General features: G+C 35.0%; 1 protein-coding gene across 27 annotated transcripts in view; it reads left to right on the top strand.

Moving 5' to 3' along the window:
* LRRFIP2 (LRR binding FLII interacting protein 2) overlaps positions 1-20,174 on the top strand; it is a 55,466-nt gene extending 35,292 nt beyond the window's left edge. For 8 of the 27 annotated variants that reach the window (XM_086844346.1, XM_086844261.1, XM_086844250.1 and 5 more), the window contains 13 exons: positions 445-489; positions 1,139-1,252; positions 1,669-1,740; positions 6,989-7,159; positions 7,448-7,540; positions 9,589-9,681; positions 13,037-13,138; positions 13,397-13,529; positions 14,790-14,839; positions 16,250-16,370; positions 17,371-17,450; positions 18,343-18,447; positions 19,285-20,174. In XM_086844346.1, coding sequence (XP_086700472.1) covers positions 445-489; positions 1,139-1,252; positions 1,669-1,740; positions 6,989-7,159; positions 7,448-7,540; positions 9,589-9,681; positions 13,037-13,138; positions 13,397-13,529; positions 14,790-14,839; positions 16,250-16,370; positions 17,371-17,450; positions 18,343-18,447; positions 19,285-19,395 — 1,290 coding nt within the window. In that variant the 3' untranslated portion in view covers positions 19,396-20,174. The remainder of the gene's footprint in view (positions 1-444; positions 490-1,138; positions 1,253-1,668; positions 1,741-6,988; positions 7,160-7,447; positions 7,541-9,588; positions 9,682-13,036; positions 13,139-13,396; positions 13,530-14,789; positions 14,840-16,249; positions 16,371-17,370; positions 17,451-18,342; positions 18,448-19,284) is intronic. The other 19 variants (XM_086844412.1, XM_086844339.1, XM_086844395.1 and 16 more) reach the window with 5 other exon arrangements.
* Positions 20,175-21,631: the final 1,457 nt, after the last annotated feature.

Here is a 21,631-nt window from a genome sequence, read left to right on the forward strand (position 1 = left end):
TTGTGATGTAATCACAGGTGACACTAAGGAGATTGAAAGTACAGATGTGTTTTCTGTTAACAAGGGCATTCACACTGCTGTCACTGACTGCCTTAAGTGTACCTGCATGAAGCTTTACGTCTGTTATGCCACCAAGTATTGTAGTGATTACTCTGTTGAAATTTAAAATAGTAAAACATGTTTTGTTGCTCAGTACTGGTAATGACATTTTAAAAGCTTTGAAGAAAAGTTTCTGGCTTGTATTTTACAAGCAGTTATTTATTTTGCAATTGAGGTAAGAACTACTTTTTTTAGGCTGAATATTGTTTTTTCTGTCTTGATCTATGCAAACATATGGGATTTTTTTAATTGTTTTATTTCAAAATATTTCTGAGCCTCAACAAAAGATGCTAATTCGTTAGTCCCTTATTACAAAAGGTAATTGTGTTCCCTGTTCTCTTTCAGCTGGAAGAAAAGAGTGAAAAATCACATTCAGAAATATTTTCAAGGGTAAGAGTTTTTAATTTTAAAACTATTTAAAGTCAGTGTTCATTCACAAACTTGCAAATGTTGAAATAGTTCAAAAAGTATAAATTCTATGTACTTTTCATAAGGGTTAGCTTGCAAAGATATTTTTAGATGTACTTTTTTATTGCATTCTGCCTTTCATTTCTTGAGGAAAAAAATTATTCTTTAGTTTACTTTTGGGCAGAAATAATTTTCTATACAATTTACTTTTCATGTGAGAAATACCAGGAAAGGCTAAATTTTAGGAGGCTAAGGCTATAAAAATCCATATGGTAGATTCTCATTGTAGGCTTTCTTCTGAATACTGGATGGCAAAAGTTATAATATTTAGTAATATTGTAAATGTCTACAGTATATCAGCACTATTAGCCATCTTATGAATGTCTTCTGGACAGATGACTCAAAATTCTGATGTTCTGATACACTAAGTCATCAATGAGAAACCAGCATTCTACCTAGAAGAAAAACAAGTGCTGGCAAATAATCAGTGGAAAATACTGTCTGTAAGCTAATATTAACTAAAACAAGAGAGGGACACTGTTCTGTGACTGAATAAATTTATGAAGAGTATTATCAAGTATACTAGAAATAACCATAAGATTCCTGATACAATGTTTTTCCCTTTTTTAAGCCCTCATCTCGCAATTCAGTGAGTGCGACTCCTTTGAGTGGCAACTCGTCTAGAAGAGGAAGTGGAGATGCAAGTAGTTTGGTGGATCCTGATGCCTCCCTCAGTGAATTACGGGTGAATTGCATTTTCAGAGAATTTGGAGCTAGTTTAAATAGGAAGATTGTTTCTTAATGTAATAATAAGAAAGTGCTATGAGGATGTAATTTTCAATCTTGAAGTATTTTTTTACTTTCTTGGTAATTTATCTTGGTATTTTTGTGCCCATAATTATAGTTTGAGTTTAGCTTATTAAGGTAAGACTTTGTTTATGTTGAATTCCAAACAATTCTGTCCTATTTGAGTTGTCCTGGACTTAGTGTTATAAACAAAACCTGAATTTCTATCAAGTTGTTGCAAATTGATTATAATTTCTGGGAATTATTGCAGGCTTTGTCATTTGACAGAAGTGCATGTAAACCTTTTAATGCTTTTTCAACTTTAATTTTTTGCCCCGTACTTCTTATGCAATGGTTCATTCCTATGTCCTGCAGGATATCTATGATCTTAAGGACCAGATACATGATGTAGAAGGGAGATACATGCAGGGACTTAAAGAATTAAAGGTATCAGGGCTCCTCCCAAGCATGCATTCTGAATGGGTGTTTTTGCATAATGAAGTTATCACCAGTTTCACTAACGTATAGTGGCTTCACTAACAAATTTTTAAATTTCTTTAACGCATGTATCTAACTTTTAATGCATGAAGAGCATCAGTGTAAAATGTACATGAGATTGAATGTTTATTATTTGATTACTGTTACAAGAGTATTAAACTTTGATGTTTTTATATATATATGTATTTTCTGATAAGATGAGGTGCTCAGTTTATATTTTTTAGACTTTTTTAGCAAATAAATGGATATACAAAATAATTACTAGGTATCAAATCAGGAGCAAAGAAATGGGAGATAATTATGGCAAAAAAGAATTAGTCTTCCAAGTTTCAACAAATACTTCATATTTGAAATAAAGCAAAGCCAAATAATAATTTTGAAAGATGTGCTGCAATGAGTTTGGGCAGGCATATTGCTTTCAGGAGAAAAATAATTTTCTATGAATTCTTTACCATTAAAAAAAAAATAAATTCATTTATGTTGGTTTATATTCCCATTATTTTCTCTAAATCACAGGTTGGTTTTTTCAGCATTAGGCTAATGAGTACTAAGGGAACTTTTCTGTCTGCCAATCCGGCATCCACTGTGGTAGTCACATTCCCACCACCCAGACTTTGACTGCTGGGATCAAAACTCCCCAGTGAGTCACCAAGTGAGTCAATGGGTGCTGCGCTAGACTGGCTACACACACCACTCTCACAAAGTCAGACCAGTTTTCCTTTCAGGCTCGGCCACAGGTTTCCCATAACAGAGTCTCAGATGTCTGATTTCTCAAAGTACTTTAATCATAGCAAAGTCCCACAAAACTAGCTCGAGATCAAGCTGGGTGCTGCCAAGGAGGGACCCTGAACCAACCGGTCTGTGGGCTTTTGTATCCACGGTCCCTGCACACCGAGGGTCTGGGATCTTCCTGCTGAGCCAGTGGCACTCGTATCTCTGAGTTACCTGGCTGGTGCCACAGGTCCCCATGCCCTTGTTGTGCAAAGGGTCAGTGCCAGATCACTGCTCTTGCTGGAAACTCCAGCCATTTCACCCTACTGAGGGTACAGTCTGCTGTTTGCACTGCAGCACCACGCTGAACTAACTACCTCTACTAGGTGTAGTCTTCCACAGGAAATTTGTCTGTATTTTGACTTGTTTGAACTAGTATGTATGCCTTTCTTTTATACATTTTCACACAATTAATAGTGCAGTAAACTTAAAATAATCATACTTTCCACTGTTTTGTATTGAAGTGAAACAGAATTCAACAAATTATGGGGCTTACAAATCTTTTTCAGGCTATTTGTTCTGTTTTTTCTGTTGTCTAACTGTGAATGGTTTCATATAAAAGTAAAGAGAACTTTTCATATTTTATATCTATATAGAGACTGAATTAAATGAGTGCTTCTTGTATTAGAGCATTTTTCAGTGATGTATCAGCTTTCTTGAGTTTCTTCAATTTAACAATATATTAGATGATACAGTAAGGGGAAAATAATGTAATACAAACTGTTTAGTGTAGCAAAAATTATTTCTCTTTGAAGGATAACTTTTACCTCTAAAGGTAACTTTAAACCTGATGGCAACATGTTCAGATGAAGTATGTTTCGGTTTAGCTATATTTCCATATTAAAAGCACTTCAAAGAGTAGTAGATTACAAGATTATTAGACATAGACATATGAGACACGAATTGAGTGTAATGTGAGACTGCTTCATATTTTCAGAATGGATCTCTCATACTTTTGTGTTTGCAAGCATCCCATGATTACTGTTCTGACACATGGCTAATGGATTATTATTTATTGTAATCCATTGCAGTTACCAAAGAGCACAGTGTGCAATAGTAAGATCTTCATCTATGCTCAGCTTTCAGAATTGAACTCTATTTTATGTTGCTGCTAACGCTGGATAATATGTTCCTAAGTTAGTTCACAATCCATAGAGATTCTTTGGGAACCTTTTTTTTTAATTAGGAAAGTACTGCTTTTTTCTCAGCTTGTACTTGATCAGTTTTATCTTGCGTGTATTATAGAAGAGTTACCAAGGTATCTTCATTTACACTATACATTTACACATTTACATTCATTTACACATAACACTATGTTTCAGTGTTGGAGTTTTTGTGTGTTTGGTTGGCTTTTTTCTATTGGTGGACTAATGGGAATTTGTAATCCCAATATCTTCTGAGCTTTGTGGTTGCCCTTATGCTGCTAAAAGTGTGGGTTTTACCTGGCTACAAATATACTGGATGTCAGCAGGATAAACTCCGATATGGCTAGTTCTGGTTTAGTAAGGTCTTCAGATCTTTTCCTGTCTCAGTTTGATTAAGTTTTGTTGCTTCTTTATATATTTCTTTGCATCAGGAAAGGAATTCTGTTTCTTTCCTCAGAATTTTTCTTTTATGCTGCTAACAGTGCACTGCCTTGATGATGTCTTTTGGCTTGAATCATCTTGTTCTAGCTGAGCAAGCTAATTTTTGTAGCACTTTGACTTTACTGATAAAATTGTGGGTGGTATTTCTTCATAGCTTTAGGTTATTTGCAGACCCTTATGTATTTTCATTCCATCCCATTTCTACTACTTCATCCTTAAAAATCCTACAGTCTCCTTCAAGTGTTTCAGAAATTATTTCAAATCAAACTGGAAGACTTCATGAAACTGCTTAGAATTCTTGAACCATGGGGAATATGTGTAATACTTGAAAAGAAGACAGTTGCAAAGAAGTCTTTGCAATGTTTCAGTTCTTTTAACCCAATAGAGACTTAGACATAACTTATAGCTTATCTCTCAGAAGCAGTTTTCACTCTTTAGTATGCAAATCAATCTATTCCGCTTTTGTAACTGCAGATTCACTCTCCCCTGCCATTGTTTTTTTAATTAATGATGTTCTAATACAATGTTTCAAGCCCCAACCTAGTCTTGTCTTTTAAGGCTGGAGTCCTGCAATATGTGGTGTACAGTAAGAGGCTGAAACAAGGGGCTTTGATGAGCCTTGGAGTAGTGGCTGGCAATATTGCTGCTGTTTTCAGCCTGTCTGATAGGAGGCTGTGGAGAGTAGAGGGCAGACTTCTTTGCAAACGAAATAGACAACAGACAAAAGTTGAGTTGTAAGAGCAGAAATTCCAATTAGAACTCAAGAAAAAAGTTTTCACAAGGAAAGCAAACACTGGTGCAGGTCCAGCAAGTTTGGCCATTTGCAGTCTAGGTTTCTGGAGATACTTAAAATGGAGATGAGCTGTGAGCAGCCTGATCTTAGCTGACCCTCTTTAGTTAGGAGATTAGACCAGATGGCTTTCAGAGATCTTTGCCAAACTAAATTACTACATGACCCCAGTCACCACATTCACAGAAATAATCAGATAGGACTTTTTCCCTACTTGCATTTTTTTTTGGTTAAGTTTCGTACCTCCCTGTAGAATTACTATAGGATTCATTAGAATCCTAGCATTTTCCTTTTTTTTTTTTTTGTTCTAAATTAGATTATTCTTTGAAAGTCTTTAGGTTTGCTGTCTCTAGCATTTTGTTTTGCTAATCTTTACAATATTTGTCATATTTATAGCATAAAAAAAGAAATATTTTCTCTGGCCTGCACTTACATTTATACTTTTTTTTTCTTATCCTGAGTCATCTTTGCTGTTTGCTCTTACTTCCCAGATGATAATGGTACTTGTCTTATATTTTCAAACTTACACTGTTTTGTGTCTTTTGATCTGTAATTATTTTTTCTGGGGTTCCAAAAAACTGTGTTTCTTCAGCAGAAAATTCCAGAATTCAGTGAATGGAATAGAAATGTATAAATACATGTGATTATGGTAAAATTATAAAAGGTAAAATACATACTCTAAGGACACCTTTCCCAGACTGGAGATTTACAACATGGAATAGTGTCTGAGGATAGGGATTTGTTTTTCACTTTCTTATCAGCCTGACCATGGCTCTGAATATTGAACTGTGACTTGGAACTTCTAAATAGAAGACATGTCTATAATTCCAAAACAAAAATGACTGCATAATTTTACTGTGTAACAGATAGTGGTCTTCAGTATTTTTGTAGAAAACTTTGATTGTTGCCACCTTCTCTCTTAATATCTTAGTTTTAGTGTTCAGTTTTCTGGAAGCCCAAGCTTCATGCTCTTCCTGTGCTACTGCTTCTTCTGTCATAATACAGGTAATTAAAAATGGAGATAATGCTACTTTATGCCTTCAGGGTACAGATTGTGTGAAGTACAGTGAGATTTGTAGTAGGGCATAGATCTACTTCATCCAGGGATTGGCTTAATACTTCAGTTCTAAAATTAGGACTCTGAAAATCAATTTTTATTGTTCTTAAATCATAGAATGTTAAGGTGTTGGAATAGACCTTAAAAGATCATGTAGTCCCAACACCTATATAATGTATGTTGAAGTAATGGCATGCCTTTAGTGCCTGGATTCCATAAGTGCCTGGAGTGATAGTTGTTTTAAGTATTTAAATGTTTGACATTTGTTATAGCTCTGACAAAAAACCCCAAATATTACTAAAAGCAGGATGGGTAAATGGGGGAGGTTTGTGTAAGCAAACACAAGCAAGGCACATACACCCTTAGGTAGAGAACCAAGTTTGTCAATCTTTACATGCTTATAAAAAAAAAAATTAGTAAATAAACCAAAGATAAAATACCTGTTTAAATAGCAAATCCTTATTACTGGAATAATGTGGCTATCTTAAAATTTTGACTCTAAGGTCATAGGGCACTACTTAAATAATGAGAATTAAGTTAAATCTACTCTTGGAATTATTTTTGTGATCTCTTTTACTAATTTAACTGTTCACACTCTCTGTTAGATTTCTTGCCTCATTCTGAACTGTTTTCTCATGCATGCCTTGAGAATAGTGATATTGCTGCTGGATATGTGGTACTCACTAGAATGTGACACTGATATTACTGCTGTATCTCTGTGAGTTGCTGTGAATGTGGCAGAGTAGAAAATGCAAGTGGAATCCTGTATTTTTCATGCTTTTGTAATGATAACTTTCCATTGTTGTGTATGACCCAAGTTGAGTAATGGAACTAAACTGTTACTTGATATCTCTAAAGAATATATTTCAGAAACAAAAATGGTTGCATAATTTTCATGTCTAACATCTCATACTTTAGCATTATGGTGGTATTTTAACATTATAACGATGCATCAAAAAGTTAGACTAATGTAAACTTTTCTGCTATCTGTAGGATTCACTAGCTGAAGTTGAGGAGAAGTACAAGAAGGCTATGGTTTCCAATGCTCAACTAGATAATGAAAAAAACAACTTGATTTACCAAGTGGATACATTAAAGGATGTTATTGAGGAGAAAGAAGAACAGATAGCAGAGTTCTATAGGGAGAATGAAGAGAAGTCAAAGGTATTTTTTTTTTTTCTAATCATAAAGTACAGAAATTTGGACTACTTGGTAAGAACAGTTGAAGACTTTGAGTAGCTTTACTTGTTAGATTTGGCTTAAGTCTTTATGGCATTTTTTCTCTCTACACTTCATTAAATAAAATATTCTGTGTAGTAAGTATCTGGACAACTTATTTAGACTGATTCAATGGGGTTTTTTAACTGCTTGGTAGGTATAATTTCTCAAATCTTTGCAGTAATTTCTTAGATAACTCAAAATAAATGTAAATAATTGATTTATTTAATACAGGAATTGGAAAGACAGAAACACACCTGCAGTATTCTGCAGCATAAGTTGGATGAACTTAAAGAGGGCCTTCGACAGAGAGATGAATTGATAGAGGTATGGTCATATTGAGTGTATGATAGAACCTGTGCAAATAAATATGGTGTAAGATTTACATGGTAATCATACACAAAACAGGATTAAATGCTATCTTGCATTTTTAAGAAATCATTTATCTTGTTTTAGTGGGTAGAATTTAAGCTACTGAGCCTCCTAAATTTATAAAGCTAAAAATGTCTCTGCAAGGTTTTCAAATGTATTACGTCTTGCAAAACCTTTAATTCTTTTGAGAATTTGTGGTTCTCTCATGAATATTCCTTGTGTCTTTCCTTTGTTGTGAGGACAGAACTAATATTTGTGTGGCCAAATTATTTTCCATTACTAAAAGTTCTGATGCATGGATAATACCAAATGTTAGTCTTTGTCTTTCCCAAAACTTTCCATTTCAGTTATTTCAGATTTTTGTGAGTATCAACAATTTTGATAATCAAATCAATCAAAAAGTGTGCCATTCTGAATATTTGTTTGCTTACCAGCCAAATGTAACACACAACGACACTGGTCAGCATGTTACTGGGTCATGATCACGTTATTGGGTGTGCAGTGTATTCTTTTCCCCTCTCACCTCGTTTTTTTTCCCCTTTTCCCTTTTGTTTCTGGAAGCACACCCACCAACCCTGAAATCCCAGAGCTGTTACGTGTCTTCATTTTAAAATGGTCACAAAGAAATTTATATATATATATATGTATGTATGTCTGTATGTATATTGTCAGGAGTATGTGGGTGTCCATTTCCCAATGATTTTAGTTGGAAGGTGTAGTTTAATTATGTAATTTTTCCACTGTCTCTTCATTGCAGTAAAAATGGATTATTTTTAATTGTGTAGGCCAAAGTCTCCACTGTCATTTTCAAAAGCTGTGTAATAGTTCACTGATCCTTTATTTTTTCACTATATTCTTGTACTCTCTAGGTGGTAATACTGTAACTTCAAAAGGTTTCTGAAAAGTCCTAGTTCTGTTTCGGAAGTATTATCCTTCATGAACTGGAGTTGATATGAGTTACTAGCAGTAGAAAAGGATTAAGATTATCCTAAATACCAGCATTTTGAGTTAGATAAATGCTGACAAAAAATTCTAAATGCTAAAAAATTCTGTTGTGGCTCTGTTGCTTGCTCTAAGTTATCTTTGACTTCCCTGAGAATTAAAGAACAACTTTGCATGTTCTTGTTAGGGGTTTTGCTGGGGTTTAAGTGTATGAACCAGGAATATACAGTAGATTTGTCTGGAATGTTTGCTTTGGTAGAATGGAGCTTGTGTCAAATAGTCACAAATACATCCAGTCACTTTGAGGATTTGACCCATATTTACCACTTATTTGTGTCTTTTTCCCATCTATTAACACTAACAGAAAACCTAGTTGAAGCCATATAGTTTTTTGCAGAAAGACATTATCTTCCATTCCCAGATGTAAGTTCAAGTAAGATCAAGTTCACTCCTTAAGGGGAAAAAAAATTGTCTCTAACCCTTAAAATTCTTAGTCATCTTCATAGCTAAGCATTTAATTACGTTTGCAGGACAAGCAGCAAAATGCAGTGATAGTCAGCTAAAAAAGTAGAACTACACTTGATATGTATTCATATCTTAGCAGAAAGCAGTCAGCAGTTGTTTTTTGCTTCCTGGATGTTTGATTCAAACTTCCTTCTTTATGCTTCCAAGAAGATAAATTTATAAAACATTAATAAATCCAATTGTTAACATTAATGTTCACTTCCAAAGGGGACTTGAAAGTATCTGGAAGGTACAGCAGGATAATTGTTTCTGTCCACAGACTGCAGTGGGAACAGTCACTAAAGAAAATTAACTCTAGCTGCAATAGGTTTTCCCAACAGCGTTGATTGAATAGAATTAAATACCATTATCTTGCATGAATTAATGAGAAATATTTTTTATTAAACTGCACACTGTTTCTGTAACTCCATGCTCACAAACTCTTTGGTTGACTTTTATTACTTAGTTTCCTTTATCTATTTTAATGTTTGGGATTTTTTTTCCATTTCCTTACTTCTCTTTCCTCTTTTATTCTTCCCTCATCCTATTTACCACAGGCGAATCAACGTATGCAGGAGAATATAGACTCCATAACCAAAGAAGTGTTTGATCTCCAGGAGACAATTAATTGGAAAGATAAAAAAATAGGGGTATGAATCAAATATGGGAGGAAAGGTATTTTTTTAATTTAGAAGTAGATGGATGCCCTCTACACCCCAAGGAATGTGTGTACTCCAAAGAAATTAAGGCCACTCCCAACTTAAATAAGTAAAATGTTTTGCAGTCTTTCTCTTCCTCAGAAAATGAGTCACACTTTATCTTTTCTTGCATAATAATTAGTACTAATTAAATTTGTAACATGAACTGTTGCACATACAATTTTACGATTTTTTGCAAAATTTTTGATGGCATGCCTAGTGGTAGAAATTATCTTGAATTGACTTCTGCAACCAACTTGCACATTCCTGTGTTGCACTTCTGATCCTTGCAGGATTCGTTAGCTTGGATGCAACACTGAACCAAGTTGGTTTTGTGATACTTTGGGTGTTGAGAGTTGTAATTGAAACAGTGGTTGAAGGTGACTTTTTGAGGAGCATCTGTAAAGTTTCTGTGTAGGAAGAAAGGTGGTACAGGAAGAACTGTGCTGATACTTTGCAGCTAATGTAGGTCAGGCAGGGTTTTTCAGCTTTGCTTCTGGGCAGTGCAGAAGTCGTAGAGCTGAGTCAGCCTGTCCATGGCTCTGAACTTGTGGCTGCTCTGGGACACAAGCAGATTGCCTGGTGGCAGTAGGAAGTTAATTGGAAAGCCTTTAAAAAGGAATTATCTGCCTCTTAACGACTCAGGGGTCATTTCTCTCTACCTGACTTTTACACCATATTTCATTATATGCAGATTTATTTAAAAATTGTTTTATTTACTGGAGTTCAAGTCACCTTGAAAAGTTGCCTTTTAATTGATGGTGCCCATTTCAAAAGCTATGCCATCTTATATGGTTTTTTTCCCATGCTTCAGTCTTTCTCTTCCACCATAAAAAAATTTCAGTACTGTGAAGTTTTCTGAAGATTCTTCTAAAAGCTTTTTATCTTTAATTTACTCTATTCTTTCCATACTTACTTCTCTCACTTGTATATTGGACTGTCTCAATTTGTGCAATATTTTTGTGCACTTTCAAATACATTACCAGAGTGAGTACAAGCATATCCCATATGCAAATATAGCTACCAGCCAGAATGACAAGAAAGACAGATATATTTTCCTTTGGCCAGAATTGCCCTGCCAGTTGGTATTCTTGTAAACACCATAACTGGTCATTTTTTCTTGTTTGTTTGTTTTTTGGTTTTTTTTTTATTCTCAGAATTGACCTCTCTTCAATAAGAAAATATAAAAAATGCTGCTCTTTTCCTTCTCGTATCTATAAATATTTACATAGTTTTCTTAGCTCACAGTTTTTGAGCCTTTCTCCCTCCTACTGAGCAGCTTTGCTAATTTTTACTCTATTCCAGCTTTAGAAATCTCTGTGAAGCTTCACAACGTAGTTTATAAATAAAATTGTAATCTAATTTTACAGTGTGTGCAAGACCTTTCATCTGTTTCAGAAAAAGAAAGGGATACAAATAGAAGAAAAATAGCACTAGTTTTACACCTGCCTTCTTATGTTGACCTGTTTCTGCAGTGCTTGAAATTTGTGGTTATATTTGATCTCAAATTAGATCATTTTGAGGACACTGAGTTACAGCTTTGGGTTATATTCCTGAAATATACAGTTGTTCTACTGTTTAGTGGCTCCAAATTTTCAGTTAATGGCAACTCTGAGTTTGGTATAAATGTCATGAATGTAATAAATATTGGAATATTTAGAAAATAGGACCCCAAACATCTCTGCATTCTGGCATATGATCAGATTTTGCTCATATCAGTATGGTAAAACCTGTCTGCAGAACTTTGTTGTCCTGATTTCTGTTTCCTGCCCCATCAGAAGAATTGCAGAGATAGATTTTTGTGCAGAATCCATGTCATACTGAATTAAACCCTGGGCCTACAAACACTAGGATTTTTACTGCTTTTGAATAGTGATTACTTAGATTGACGTAGGTAGAAATACATAGCTGTATCAGTTTCACTTCCTTCATCAGAATTTTCCAAAACTTGTGTTAGTAGGAGGTGAGGATAGAAAATATGTTTGGGGAAGGTCAGCATCGTCACAGGACACTGTCAAGTGCACACAATCTGTGTCTGTGATTCTTGGCCGGTGTATCCATTCTCTCATGTGGTGAGCTTACTTCCCCTTCCATCTCTGCCATTTTTCTTCAAAAATTAAAGAGATGTGTGTGTCTTTTAAGTAGAGCAAAATCATTACAGATTATGTAATGATTAAGGTTCTTCATGCTGTTTATAATGTAGTTAGAGATCTAGTGTGTGCTAGGAAATAAAGGGACATGTTACAAATTTTTAAATTAAGGTGCCAACTAATGTTTTCACATAGGTTGAATTGCCTTTATTTTAAATGTTACATTTACACACTAATAAATCAAGGGCAACAGCACTTGTCAAAATTTTCTGTTAAAACTGAGTAATGCTTTAAAATATTGCTCTAGTATACAGATTCTAGATGACTATTAAAATTCAGCATACTGCCACTACATGCAGCAAATACACCTTCATTTCTTTCTTGGTATCTGTCCATTCCTACACAGTCATGCATAGCACAAGGTTTAGTTGGATCATTTTCTTGGCAAAAAAGTGTGTATACTTTTGCACTTGTTGCATGGTGAGGATTATTTTTAATACATGCAGTATTGAATTCTGCCCAGTCAAGTAAAAGTGTCCAACTATCTGCCAGATAACCTCTCCAGCATAGTTAGGCAAATCTATCTACACCTATATTGCACTTCTAGCTGCCATACTTTTTTGGTGCTAAAACAGTGCTACTAGTGTCTGCTGCTTTTTTTTTTTTTTCCCTCTAAAACTGATTGCTTTGGGTTTAGTAGATGGTGGTGTAACCCTTAAGCAGCTAGTAAATAAACTAGTATTTGTGAGTGGATACATTCAAGGTCTGCTATGATGTATGATTTCTCCTTCTGTACCTTATAAAAGGCAGAGAAATTAGTTGAATAGATGTAATGTTTTAGGATCTTCGCCATTTGAATTTCAGCAAATTTTATTTCTTGCTGCAGAGTGCCTGTATGAAGAAGAATTACTTACTCTTTTGGTACTCAATTTAGTTTATCAAAATTCATCAAAAAAATAGAATTCACTGAATAAAAGTCTCTCAAATAATCTAAGACTTGTGTGAAAAAAAAAGTCATGATAAACGCAGCATGAAGTTAGATATGCAACTTGTAGAAGGCAGTTTTCAGAAATGTATGTTGCAACATATTTAAAAAGCACTTTTAATTTCTTTACTTGTATTGAGCTCTTTGTATTTACTTGTAGAAAATCTTTCTGCTGTCTGTCATATGCTTTTTCTCTGTGCCATTCTTTTTCTTGCTATCTGCCTGAGCCCAGGCCCTAGAAAGACAGAGAGATTACTTTGACTGCATTAAGAATGAGCGAGATGAGCTCAGAGAGGAGTTGGCTGACCTGAAGGAAACAATGAAGAGAGGACAGGTATGTTGGTAGTAGTTACTTTACAGTAACAGAAATCCAGGAATGGGGCATGAAATCGAGGTCAGTAAAAAAGAGGAAGAATGGTTACTATTCTTGTGCAGTCTGAAAACCTGACCTTAGGGTAGGATAAATGATCTGTATCATTGTAACTGTTTCAGTGAACTTGAAAAGCTCTTAAAAAACCTATCTGTTGATTTATATTTTACCACTTCTGTTATATGAATAAGTTTTGTTTGTTTGTTTGTTTTGCATTTTTAGAAACATGGATTAGTTATAATTCCAGATGGCACACCAAATGGTGATGTAAACCATGAATCAATGGTTGGTACAATAACAGTCGTATCACAGGAAGCTGCTCAGGTCTTGGAATCTGCAGGAGAAGGACCACTAGGTAAAAATATCCTAGCATACTTTATAGAGTTTTTGAGGGCTTTGTTTCCTCTCATTCACAGTGGGTGTGACTTATAGTTGCAGATGCAAGCACCTATGATGCTTCTGGAATATATGCTTACACATCTTCCAGGACTGATTTTAATTTTTTTGTTTGTTCTGAGTGAAAAAGATGTATCTTTTGAGTAAGAAAAAATATGTGCTTATGTGTTTGAAACTGATTAGTTCTCTTAGTCCTGTTCCTGTTTTAATAGTGACAGAAAACATCTTGCTTAAAAGTGTTTCTTAGTATGTTTTCCATTGTGTTTCATGAAAATAATTCTTTAGAAGTATACATAATCAATGAAAGTACATCAAGTGCAGTCTTCCATCACATTCATTAGAAAAATAAGTTTCAAAACCATTCAAAAATGACAGGAATAGCAGACACTAATTGGGGGTTTCAGAGTTAAGTTGCTTTAATTTGATTTTATCCTTAGGTTGAGCAAGTTATTGTATGCAAGGTCAATCCACTGTAAAACTCTGTTAACATGTAAAAAAAAAAAATCTCTAAATTGATTTATACTTGTACATAATAGTTACATGTTTTTTTTATTGACAGAAATTAGACTTGATACATATTTCTGCTGTGGCTCCCTCACAGGGCAATGCAAATGTCATTATGCTTCATTTCTGTCAAAGTTACAATTTCTAAGGGAGCTGCTCTAGTCTTAGCACAGTGTTGCTTGATAGATGTTTTATAGCCATTACTGATCTTCTGACTAAGTAGAGATGTTGCTGAATTCCTGTGGGTCCTTTTCCAGGTACTTTTTTTGTCATTTGGGAACACTTTTTACAAACTTTCTAAACACATGGGGAAGCTTAGTGGCTTCCATGAAGAGACAACAACTTTCAAAAAAGACAGCTTTCAAATAATAGCAGAAGAAACTGCAGTTGGGAATGGCTGTTCTAGATGTTGGGAAAAAACTGTTGTAGTATTAAAAAAAAAAATCGTCAGTTGTTAATTTGCTTTAAAGATTTACTGAACTCTGAGGTCTTTGTTTTAGAGTTGCTATACTAATAAACAGTGTGAATGAAGTATTTTCCCCTTTTTTCTGCTGTTAACTGAAGATCGTTGTGTTATTAGTGAAATACCAAAGTTTTGTCATCCCAGAGCCATTAGCTTGGATGAGCATTTCAGTTGGAATCAAACAAAAAGTTATGAAAAACATATTCTTAATTACAGATTTCTTTGATATTTAATTGGGTTCTTTGATTTTAGATATCAGGCTACGAAAACTGGCTGGAGAAAAGGAGGAATTGCTATCCCAGGTAAACTAAGTTATTAATTTCAGAAGTAGACCTTTGTGTGTCAGTTTGCTGACTATTTATATATAAGTAATAAACAAATATTTGTTTATTACTTATATATAAAAGGTGCTTAATCAAATACTTAAGCAGTAAAGCAAAATAAAACACTCAAATTCTTACCTCACTGACTACCAGGAATTAGCAGTTACTCTTGCTAGTATCCTTATCCATGGGACTGGGATCTTGGTTGGTAAAGAAACCTCATTTCACTAACTAGTTTGCTGAAATCTAACTTCTTCCTGACTTTAAAAATAAAAGAAAGAGCTTTAGGGATGTGTACTAATGGTAAAGTGAGTAAGATTACACTCCCATAAGTTCAAGTGGCGTTTTCTTCAAAATTGCTGAGTGATATTATTTCACTGATCATTTCAGTAACTCAGAGAGAAAATTAATATTATTAAACTAATTGTGTTTAAATACAGCTCTGTTTTGAGAAGAAAGGACTCAAGCAAACATATAGCCATTGAGCAATTGTTAAGAATACTACAGTTTTTGCCCTTTAATTGAAGGCATTGCCAATTTAAACCATTTTGTCAACATTTGGGTTTGCTGTGAATGAACCTTAATTATAGAATAGATACTTGTTTGGAATGTCAATAAATTATAGTATTAAATATGTATGCACATATTTAGCACCATATAATTTAAAATTCACTGATCACGTATTTGATTTGTGTCATGAATGGGGATTTTGCAAGTTAACTCATATACTGCTAATCTGTAGAACAATGTTTTTGTAAGTGCCCAAAAAGTAGCTCCTACTTCTTTCATAATGTCCATACACAGGGCACATAGCTAAGAAATCTATGTTCTCTGACTACTGGAAAAACTGAGAGACAGCTGCTGTAGCATGAAATGGAACTATTTACAACTAATGTGCACTACAGACTTGCCTAGGACCATTGTTTCCAGGTGGGGTATGAGAGATGACTGCTAAAAAAGTCATGGATTATTGTCTGTAAGCTCACTAGGATAGTGTTCAATATCTTCATGTGTGTTTAGAGTGGAAAAGGTACACAGTAGAAGAAATCCATAAATAGAGCTTAATGCTATCTCCTCTTCTGAAAAGTGAGCTGTGTTAGTTACTAGGTGCTCCTCATGTGCAGATATCCCTGCAGCACTGACCAAACTGGTGGGCTTGGGTTGTTCATTGCCATGCAGAGGATGCTCACCCAGTGATGGGGATGGGGTCCTACAGCCACAGACCTCAAGGACTGACTCTCCTGCATGGCTCTGCTATTCTTGTTTACGGAACCTTCGCAGCCAGTGGCATCTCAGGACTACTCTGCCTTTTTACCACTGAACATTTAGATAAGCAACTACTGAACTTCTGGGAGTCTCCTTTTCATAAAGAAACACTTCATTTTTCAGGTTAGAAAACTGAAGATGCAGTTGGAAGAAGAACGACAGAAATACTCTAAAAGTGATGGCATGAATCCAGATATAATAGGCTTGGAGAATGGCTCTGACTTGCAGCTAATTGAAATGCAAAGTAGGTATATTGTTACTGTTCAAAGTTATTCTCTTTCCAAAGTGTACTTCCAGCTCCTCTTGTTGTGCACTGGTAGTATTGTGAGTGACTGACTGTATTGTTGAGCAAATAGGTTTTGCTGGTACATGTCCTTGCATGGAATTCTCACTGCAGAATAGCTTCAAAATCTGTCTCTTTCAGTTTTGAAGAACAACATTCTGGGAAGTTATTTTTCAATTGATGACCTTGCCTAGAGTGGGTGCCACTACTTGGATACAATTGTTATACAATAGAATTTCAGCTAAGATTTAAAAAAAATATGTATTCTGTGGGATGACTTTGTTCAATCTTTGATATAGAGACCTAACCTAGAAGACTTGTCCTGAAGCAAAACATGAAAATTTATCCAACATAATATTTAGTGTTGCTTCATAGAAGCATTGAGGTGCTTTTTATTTCAAGCAAGCTATTCAGCTGAAAACTTATTTGTTTGACAGACTGTCATTTAACATGCTTGTGTTCGTGAACATAAACAAAGCACTGGCAATGCGAGGGCTCAAATATGACACCAAAACAATGTGCCAAGCTCCTTAGGGTTTGTCAGTCAGGTTCAAGCCTTGTGCTCCTTATTCAAATATTATTACAGATGTCTAAGCTGAATGCTGCTGTTATGATGTTTTTTGTGGTCTGACATTTTGCAGTGTGTGTTATTATTATGTTGATTCTGTTCTCTAAGGAATTAGTTTGCTGATCTAACCATGTGTTTTAAAAGGTGTGTATCTCATTGGTGCACCTGAGATTTCATACACACTTTTATAGAGACAGTAGCTGTGTTCTCTAACTAAAGGAAAATTATTTCTTTTCCGTACTCTTGTAGACTGCTAAAAGAACATTTACCTCTTTGTGACCCTGGATATGGGCTTCTCAATAAAATGGTCTTTTTAATGAGTTTTAATTAAGAGGGAAACTGCTAGTTTAGAGAGTTGATTTGACTAACATATTCATGTCAATTTTTGTTTAGGAGATGCCAACAGACAAATTAGTGAATACAAATTTAAGCTTTCAAAAGCTGAACAAGATATAACTACTTTGGAACAAAATGTAAGTGGTTTTTTTTCATGATTGTTATTACACTGCACACTTTTACAATATTTTTTTCAATAAAAACTATGAAAGCATATTTCACCATTTGATTTACTGTTTGATATTTAGTTTGCATAGAATGATACCATATTTTTCATATTTTCTACAATTAAATACTTGTGCACAGCCTAACCATAAGAGAAAAATCTACTGAGATGCTGAGCTATGAAACCATGTTATTGACTTACAAAATATGATTGATTTCATAGATAACTCTCAACTTTACAGAGTGAATTTTGTACCTTCCACAGTATTTACAACTTTCTTATGAGTAATTAAGTTACATAAATTGATTTTTCTATAGCTGGTAGCTTCAGTTTTCCTTTATAATCTGCCATACTTTTGTTTTTTAGGAATTTAACTACAGCTTATTACCTAAAAATTTAACGAAGGATTATAATTCAAATCACAGATGTGTATCTTTTCTCTTTAGCACAGATTCAGTCTAGTAGCCTATCATGTGGATTTAGGGGTAGCAGGGTACATAAAACAATCCAGCCAGTGGTTTTAACATTTGCAGGTTGCAATCAGGATTTGTCTCAAGTCCTCTCCTTACTGCTGAACTCTGTGCTTGGGCTCAAGACCTCTTTCATCATGTATTGATAACAGTTCACAGTCTCCTTTCTACTTTGCACCTTTTCATACAGTTTCTGCTTTTCAACTTCCCACTTTCCTTTTTAATCCCATGTGTTTCCCAATTGTTGACTTTTTGCATTCCAACTCTTCACTCTCTGTTAGTTCTTTAACCTTCTGTACCTTCTCAGCTGTGTCCTTAGAAGAGCAGCTGGTGGCAGGTGAACTCCGGGTGGAGCACCTGCATATGTTCCTTTTGTCTTATTTGGGTTTACAGATTGGACGACTTGAGGGACAGGTTGCAAGGTATAAAAATGCAGCAGAAAATGCAGAAAAAGTAGAAGATGAACTCAAAGCTGAAAAAAGGAAGCTTCAGCGAGAGGTAACTGACTTGGTTTTCTTTCCAGCTGTATGTTCCTTTCTGTCTTGAGCTGCTCTTTCCTTTGCCTCCAAGCTCTTTTTTTTTTTGTTATCTTCAATTACAGCTTTTAATTGTTTTTTGAGATGACCTTCAAGTCTCTATATGACATTAAGAAGACATCTAGTGCATTAAAGTAATACTAGCTACAATTCAGTGCTGTACTTCCTTGAAAGGAAGCATCTAAGTGATACTTTTTTTCTAAATGTGATAACTTAAAATACTTTATATTTCAAAGTAATCCTACAAAAATTGCTAGAGAGTTGAATGGTTCCTATGTCAAGTGACAGCCTGGGAATTTTCCAATTTGCACCTTACAAGATTCTGGGGAGAAACTGTACTTAACTGAGCTGTTGATCATTCTTGCCTAAGAGCTACTGCATCACTAGAATGATGCCTGCTACCTTTGATAGGAATACGTATCTGTATGCAAGTAATGGTAGAGAGTACTTTACCTTGTTCTAGGTAAATTGCTTTCATGTGATGGGAGGTTGCAGGCACCTAGTTCTTCTGGAATTAATACACTTCAGTTCAGTGAATAGTGAATTCATTAGTGTTCAGTAGTGAATGCACTACTGAATTGTAGTAAATAATGAATTCATTATAGTCAGTAGTGAATACACTACACTTCATTTGCTTCACAATTATTTTTAACAGTTTAATTCTGCAATAATGGAAATGTTACATCTTAACTTCTGTGGCACTCTTATGAAACATAATACTTTTACTCCCCTTACCAAGCTTGAGAACAGCACAAAGCCTTAATAAACTAAAGTGATTGTGATTTTTTTTTTTTTATAGTTAAGAACAGCACTGGATAAGATAGAAGAGATGGAGATGACCAATAGCCATTTAATGAAAAGGCTGGAGAAGATGAAGGCAAATAGGACTGCGCTTTTATCTCAACAGTGAAATGGAAATTGAAAATACAATGCACTGCTCCTTGAATAACTAGTCCCTAGCTTGTTTATAAATACAGACTTTCAGTGGCACAAACTATTTGAACACTGAGCTGTTCACTGGTGGTTTAGTTTCGTAATTAAATGGCATACTTTTTGTAATTTATGAGAGAATGAAATGTAGTTTGAATTCCCATGTGAATGACAGCAATTTTTCAGTAGTGTTTGATTTTAGAGTCAAAGATGGAGCACAAGGCTGTATGTTTTTACAACTGTGGAATCAAGTTTACTCACTATCTCTTTTGGCTGCTTTAATGATGCTTGATGCTCAGAGACAGCTGCATGAATTCAAGACACTGTATTATGAAACTAACATATACTTGCTTAAGACATCACACAGCACAAGTGCCTTTTATCTGGTGCAATTTAGTCTTCATTGTTGAAATAACCTTTGAAACCAGAAAGCATTTTATTTTAAGATACATTTGGGGTATTCCCTAAACTTTATACATTTTGAAAATACATTTTTTAAAATATTTAAATTTATAAGAGAAAATAGGGACTGTATATAAAGATCTGCTTCTTTTGCATGGGCACATCTGACTCCTATGTAATTTTGTCAAATACTAGCTCCTGATACTCTTAGCATTAAGAGTGCAGATTTAAAAACTGAAATTGTACACCATCAAATTGTGCCATCCGCTTAAGTGCGAATTGAAATTTTATGGGGGGAGGAAGGGAGTGAGAAATGTGGCTAAGGAGTTTATTAAAAGGACACTTTACTGACCAAAACTGGATGTTTTGTGTTTTTTTTTTTGAATACTGAGATGCTAACAGGACAGAGCAAAATCTGTAGAATAGTAAAATCTGATCTTCATATTCTTAGCAAGTATCTTTCTGCCTTTGAAAGAGTTTGAATTTTTTTTTCTTAATTTAGTCTGCTACTGTTTGACAGTACTGCTAAAGAGCAGAGGAGCTGCAGAAGGAGGAAGGTATTTTCTGGAATGGTGTGGTTTTTGTCTGTAGCATACTCCCTGTAGACAGTGAGTACGATTAAGAACTTATACTCTTCGAGCTGGCACATAACAAGTAGGACATCAGTAGCACCTGCAGAGGCAATGATGAAGTGTTTGAAGTAGCACTGCCCGTGTTGAACTCTCCTTGAGGCCAGCAGGAGCCTTAGTCTGAGAGGAATCATTCTTTTGGACTTGTAGCAGGTGTTTTCCACTTAGAAATTGCTGCTCTTCTGGGAGTATTTCTCTAAGCAAGGCAGGTTTCAGGACCTTTGCAATCCTGAGAGTTCGTACCTCTGCTTGACTAGAGCTGTTTCCAAAGAGCAGCCATCTTGACAATGCAAAACTACAGCTTTCTGTCTCTGGATGTCTCCTGGACTTAAAAAAAAAAAAAATCATTCCCTGTTAAGATACCTTGTAAGTAGCAGATCTACTTAAGCCTGTTTATTAAATAGGAGACAATTACACTTGGTGATCACATAGATCCTTGTGCAGTTAACTCTTTGCTTTTTGTTGTGTACTTATTCAGTAGAAACTCTCAACTCTTGATTAGTTCTTTGTTAGGTATTCTGAAGATAAACTGATACTTTGGAGGTTTTCATTGTGTACAAAAGTGTATTTGGCATGTGGGTAGGGGACCTTTCTTTTCATTCACCTCCTCTAAACCACCCCATTGAAGCTGGGCATTATATGCCACAGGGAAAACTACAGCTTCAATATTAAACTGGCAGTCAGGTAAGGAGTTTCTCTTGGGGTAGAGGTAAAGCGTAGCTACATTTTTTCTTAAAATCAAGATTTCTAGTGTTTTTTTTAAAGAAAAGTTAATAACAGTTCTGTTAGCTTGGGCATATTAATTGAAGAGATTTCCAAGTTCTTGCGATGAGAAAAGTAAAGCAAATTCAACAAAATTCCAGGTTATATAATTCTGTCTGGGCATAGTGCAGCCAGTGCACTCTCTACCTCCTCTGTTGTATCTGTGTAAGCAACTGTGTGTAAGGTTCTAATAAAGGACTTCACAGAGGTTCATGTACTCTGGGTTAGATGCATGGGAGAAACACCAACCAGATATTCTCAAGAGGCTGAAACAAGACAGAAGTTTACTGGCAAACTAGAAAGTCAGGGAAATTTAGCAAAAGATTTAGTACAACATCCAATCGACATAAAATACTGCTCAAAGCATTGATTTGGCCCATTCAATTTAGCAAATTTTAAACCCCTTCAATGTTAAGTTACTCA

The sequence above is a fragment of the Cyanistes caeruleus genome, chromosome 1 (assembly GCF_971803275.1).
Source record: "Cyanistes caeruleus chromosome 1, bCyaCae1.hap1.1, whole genome shotgun sequence".
In the NCBI taxonomy this organism is placed as follows: domain Eukaryota; kingdom Metazoa; phylum Chordata; class Aves; order Passeriformes; family Paridae; genus Cyanistes; species Cyanistes caeruleus.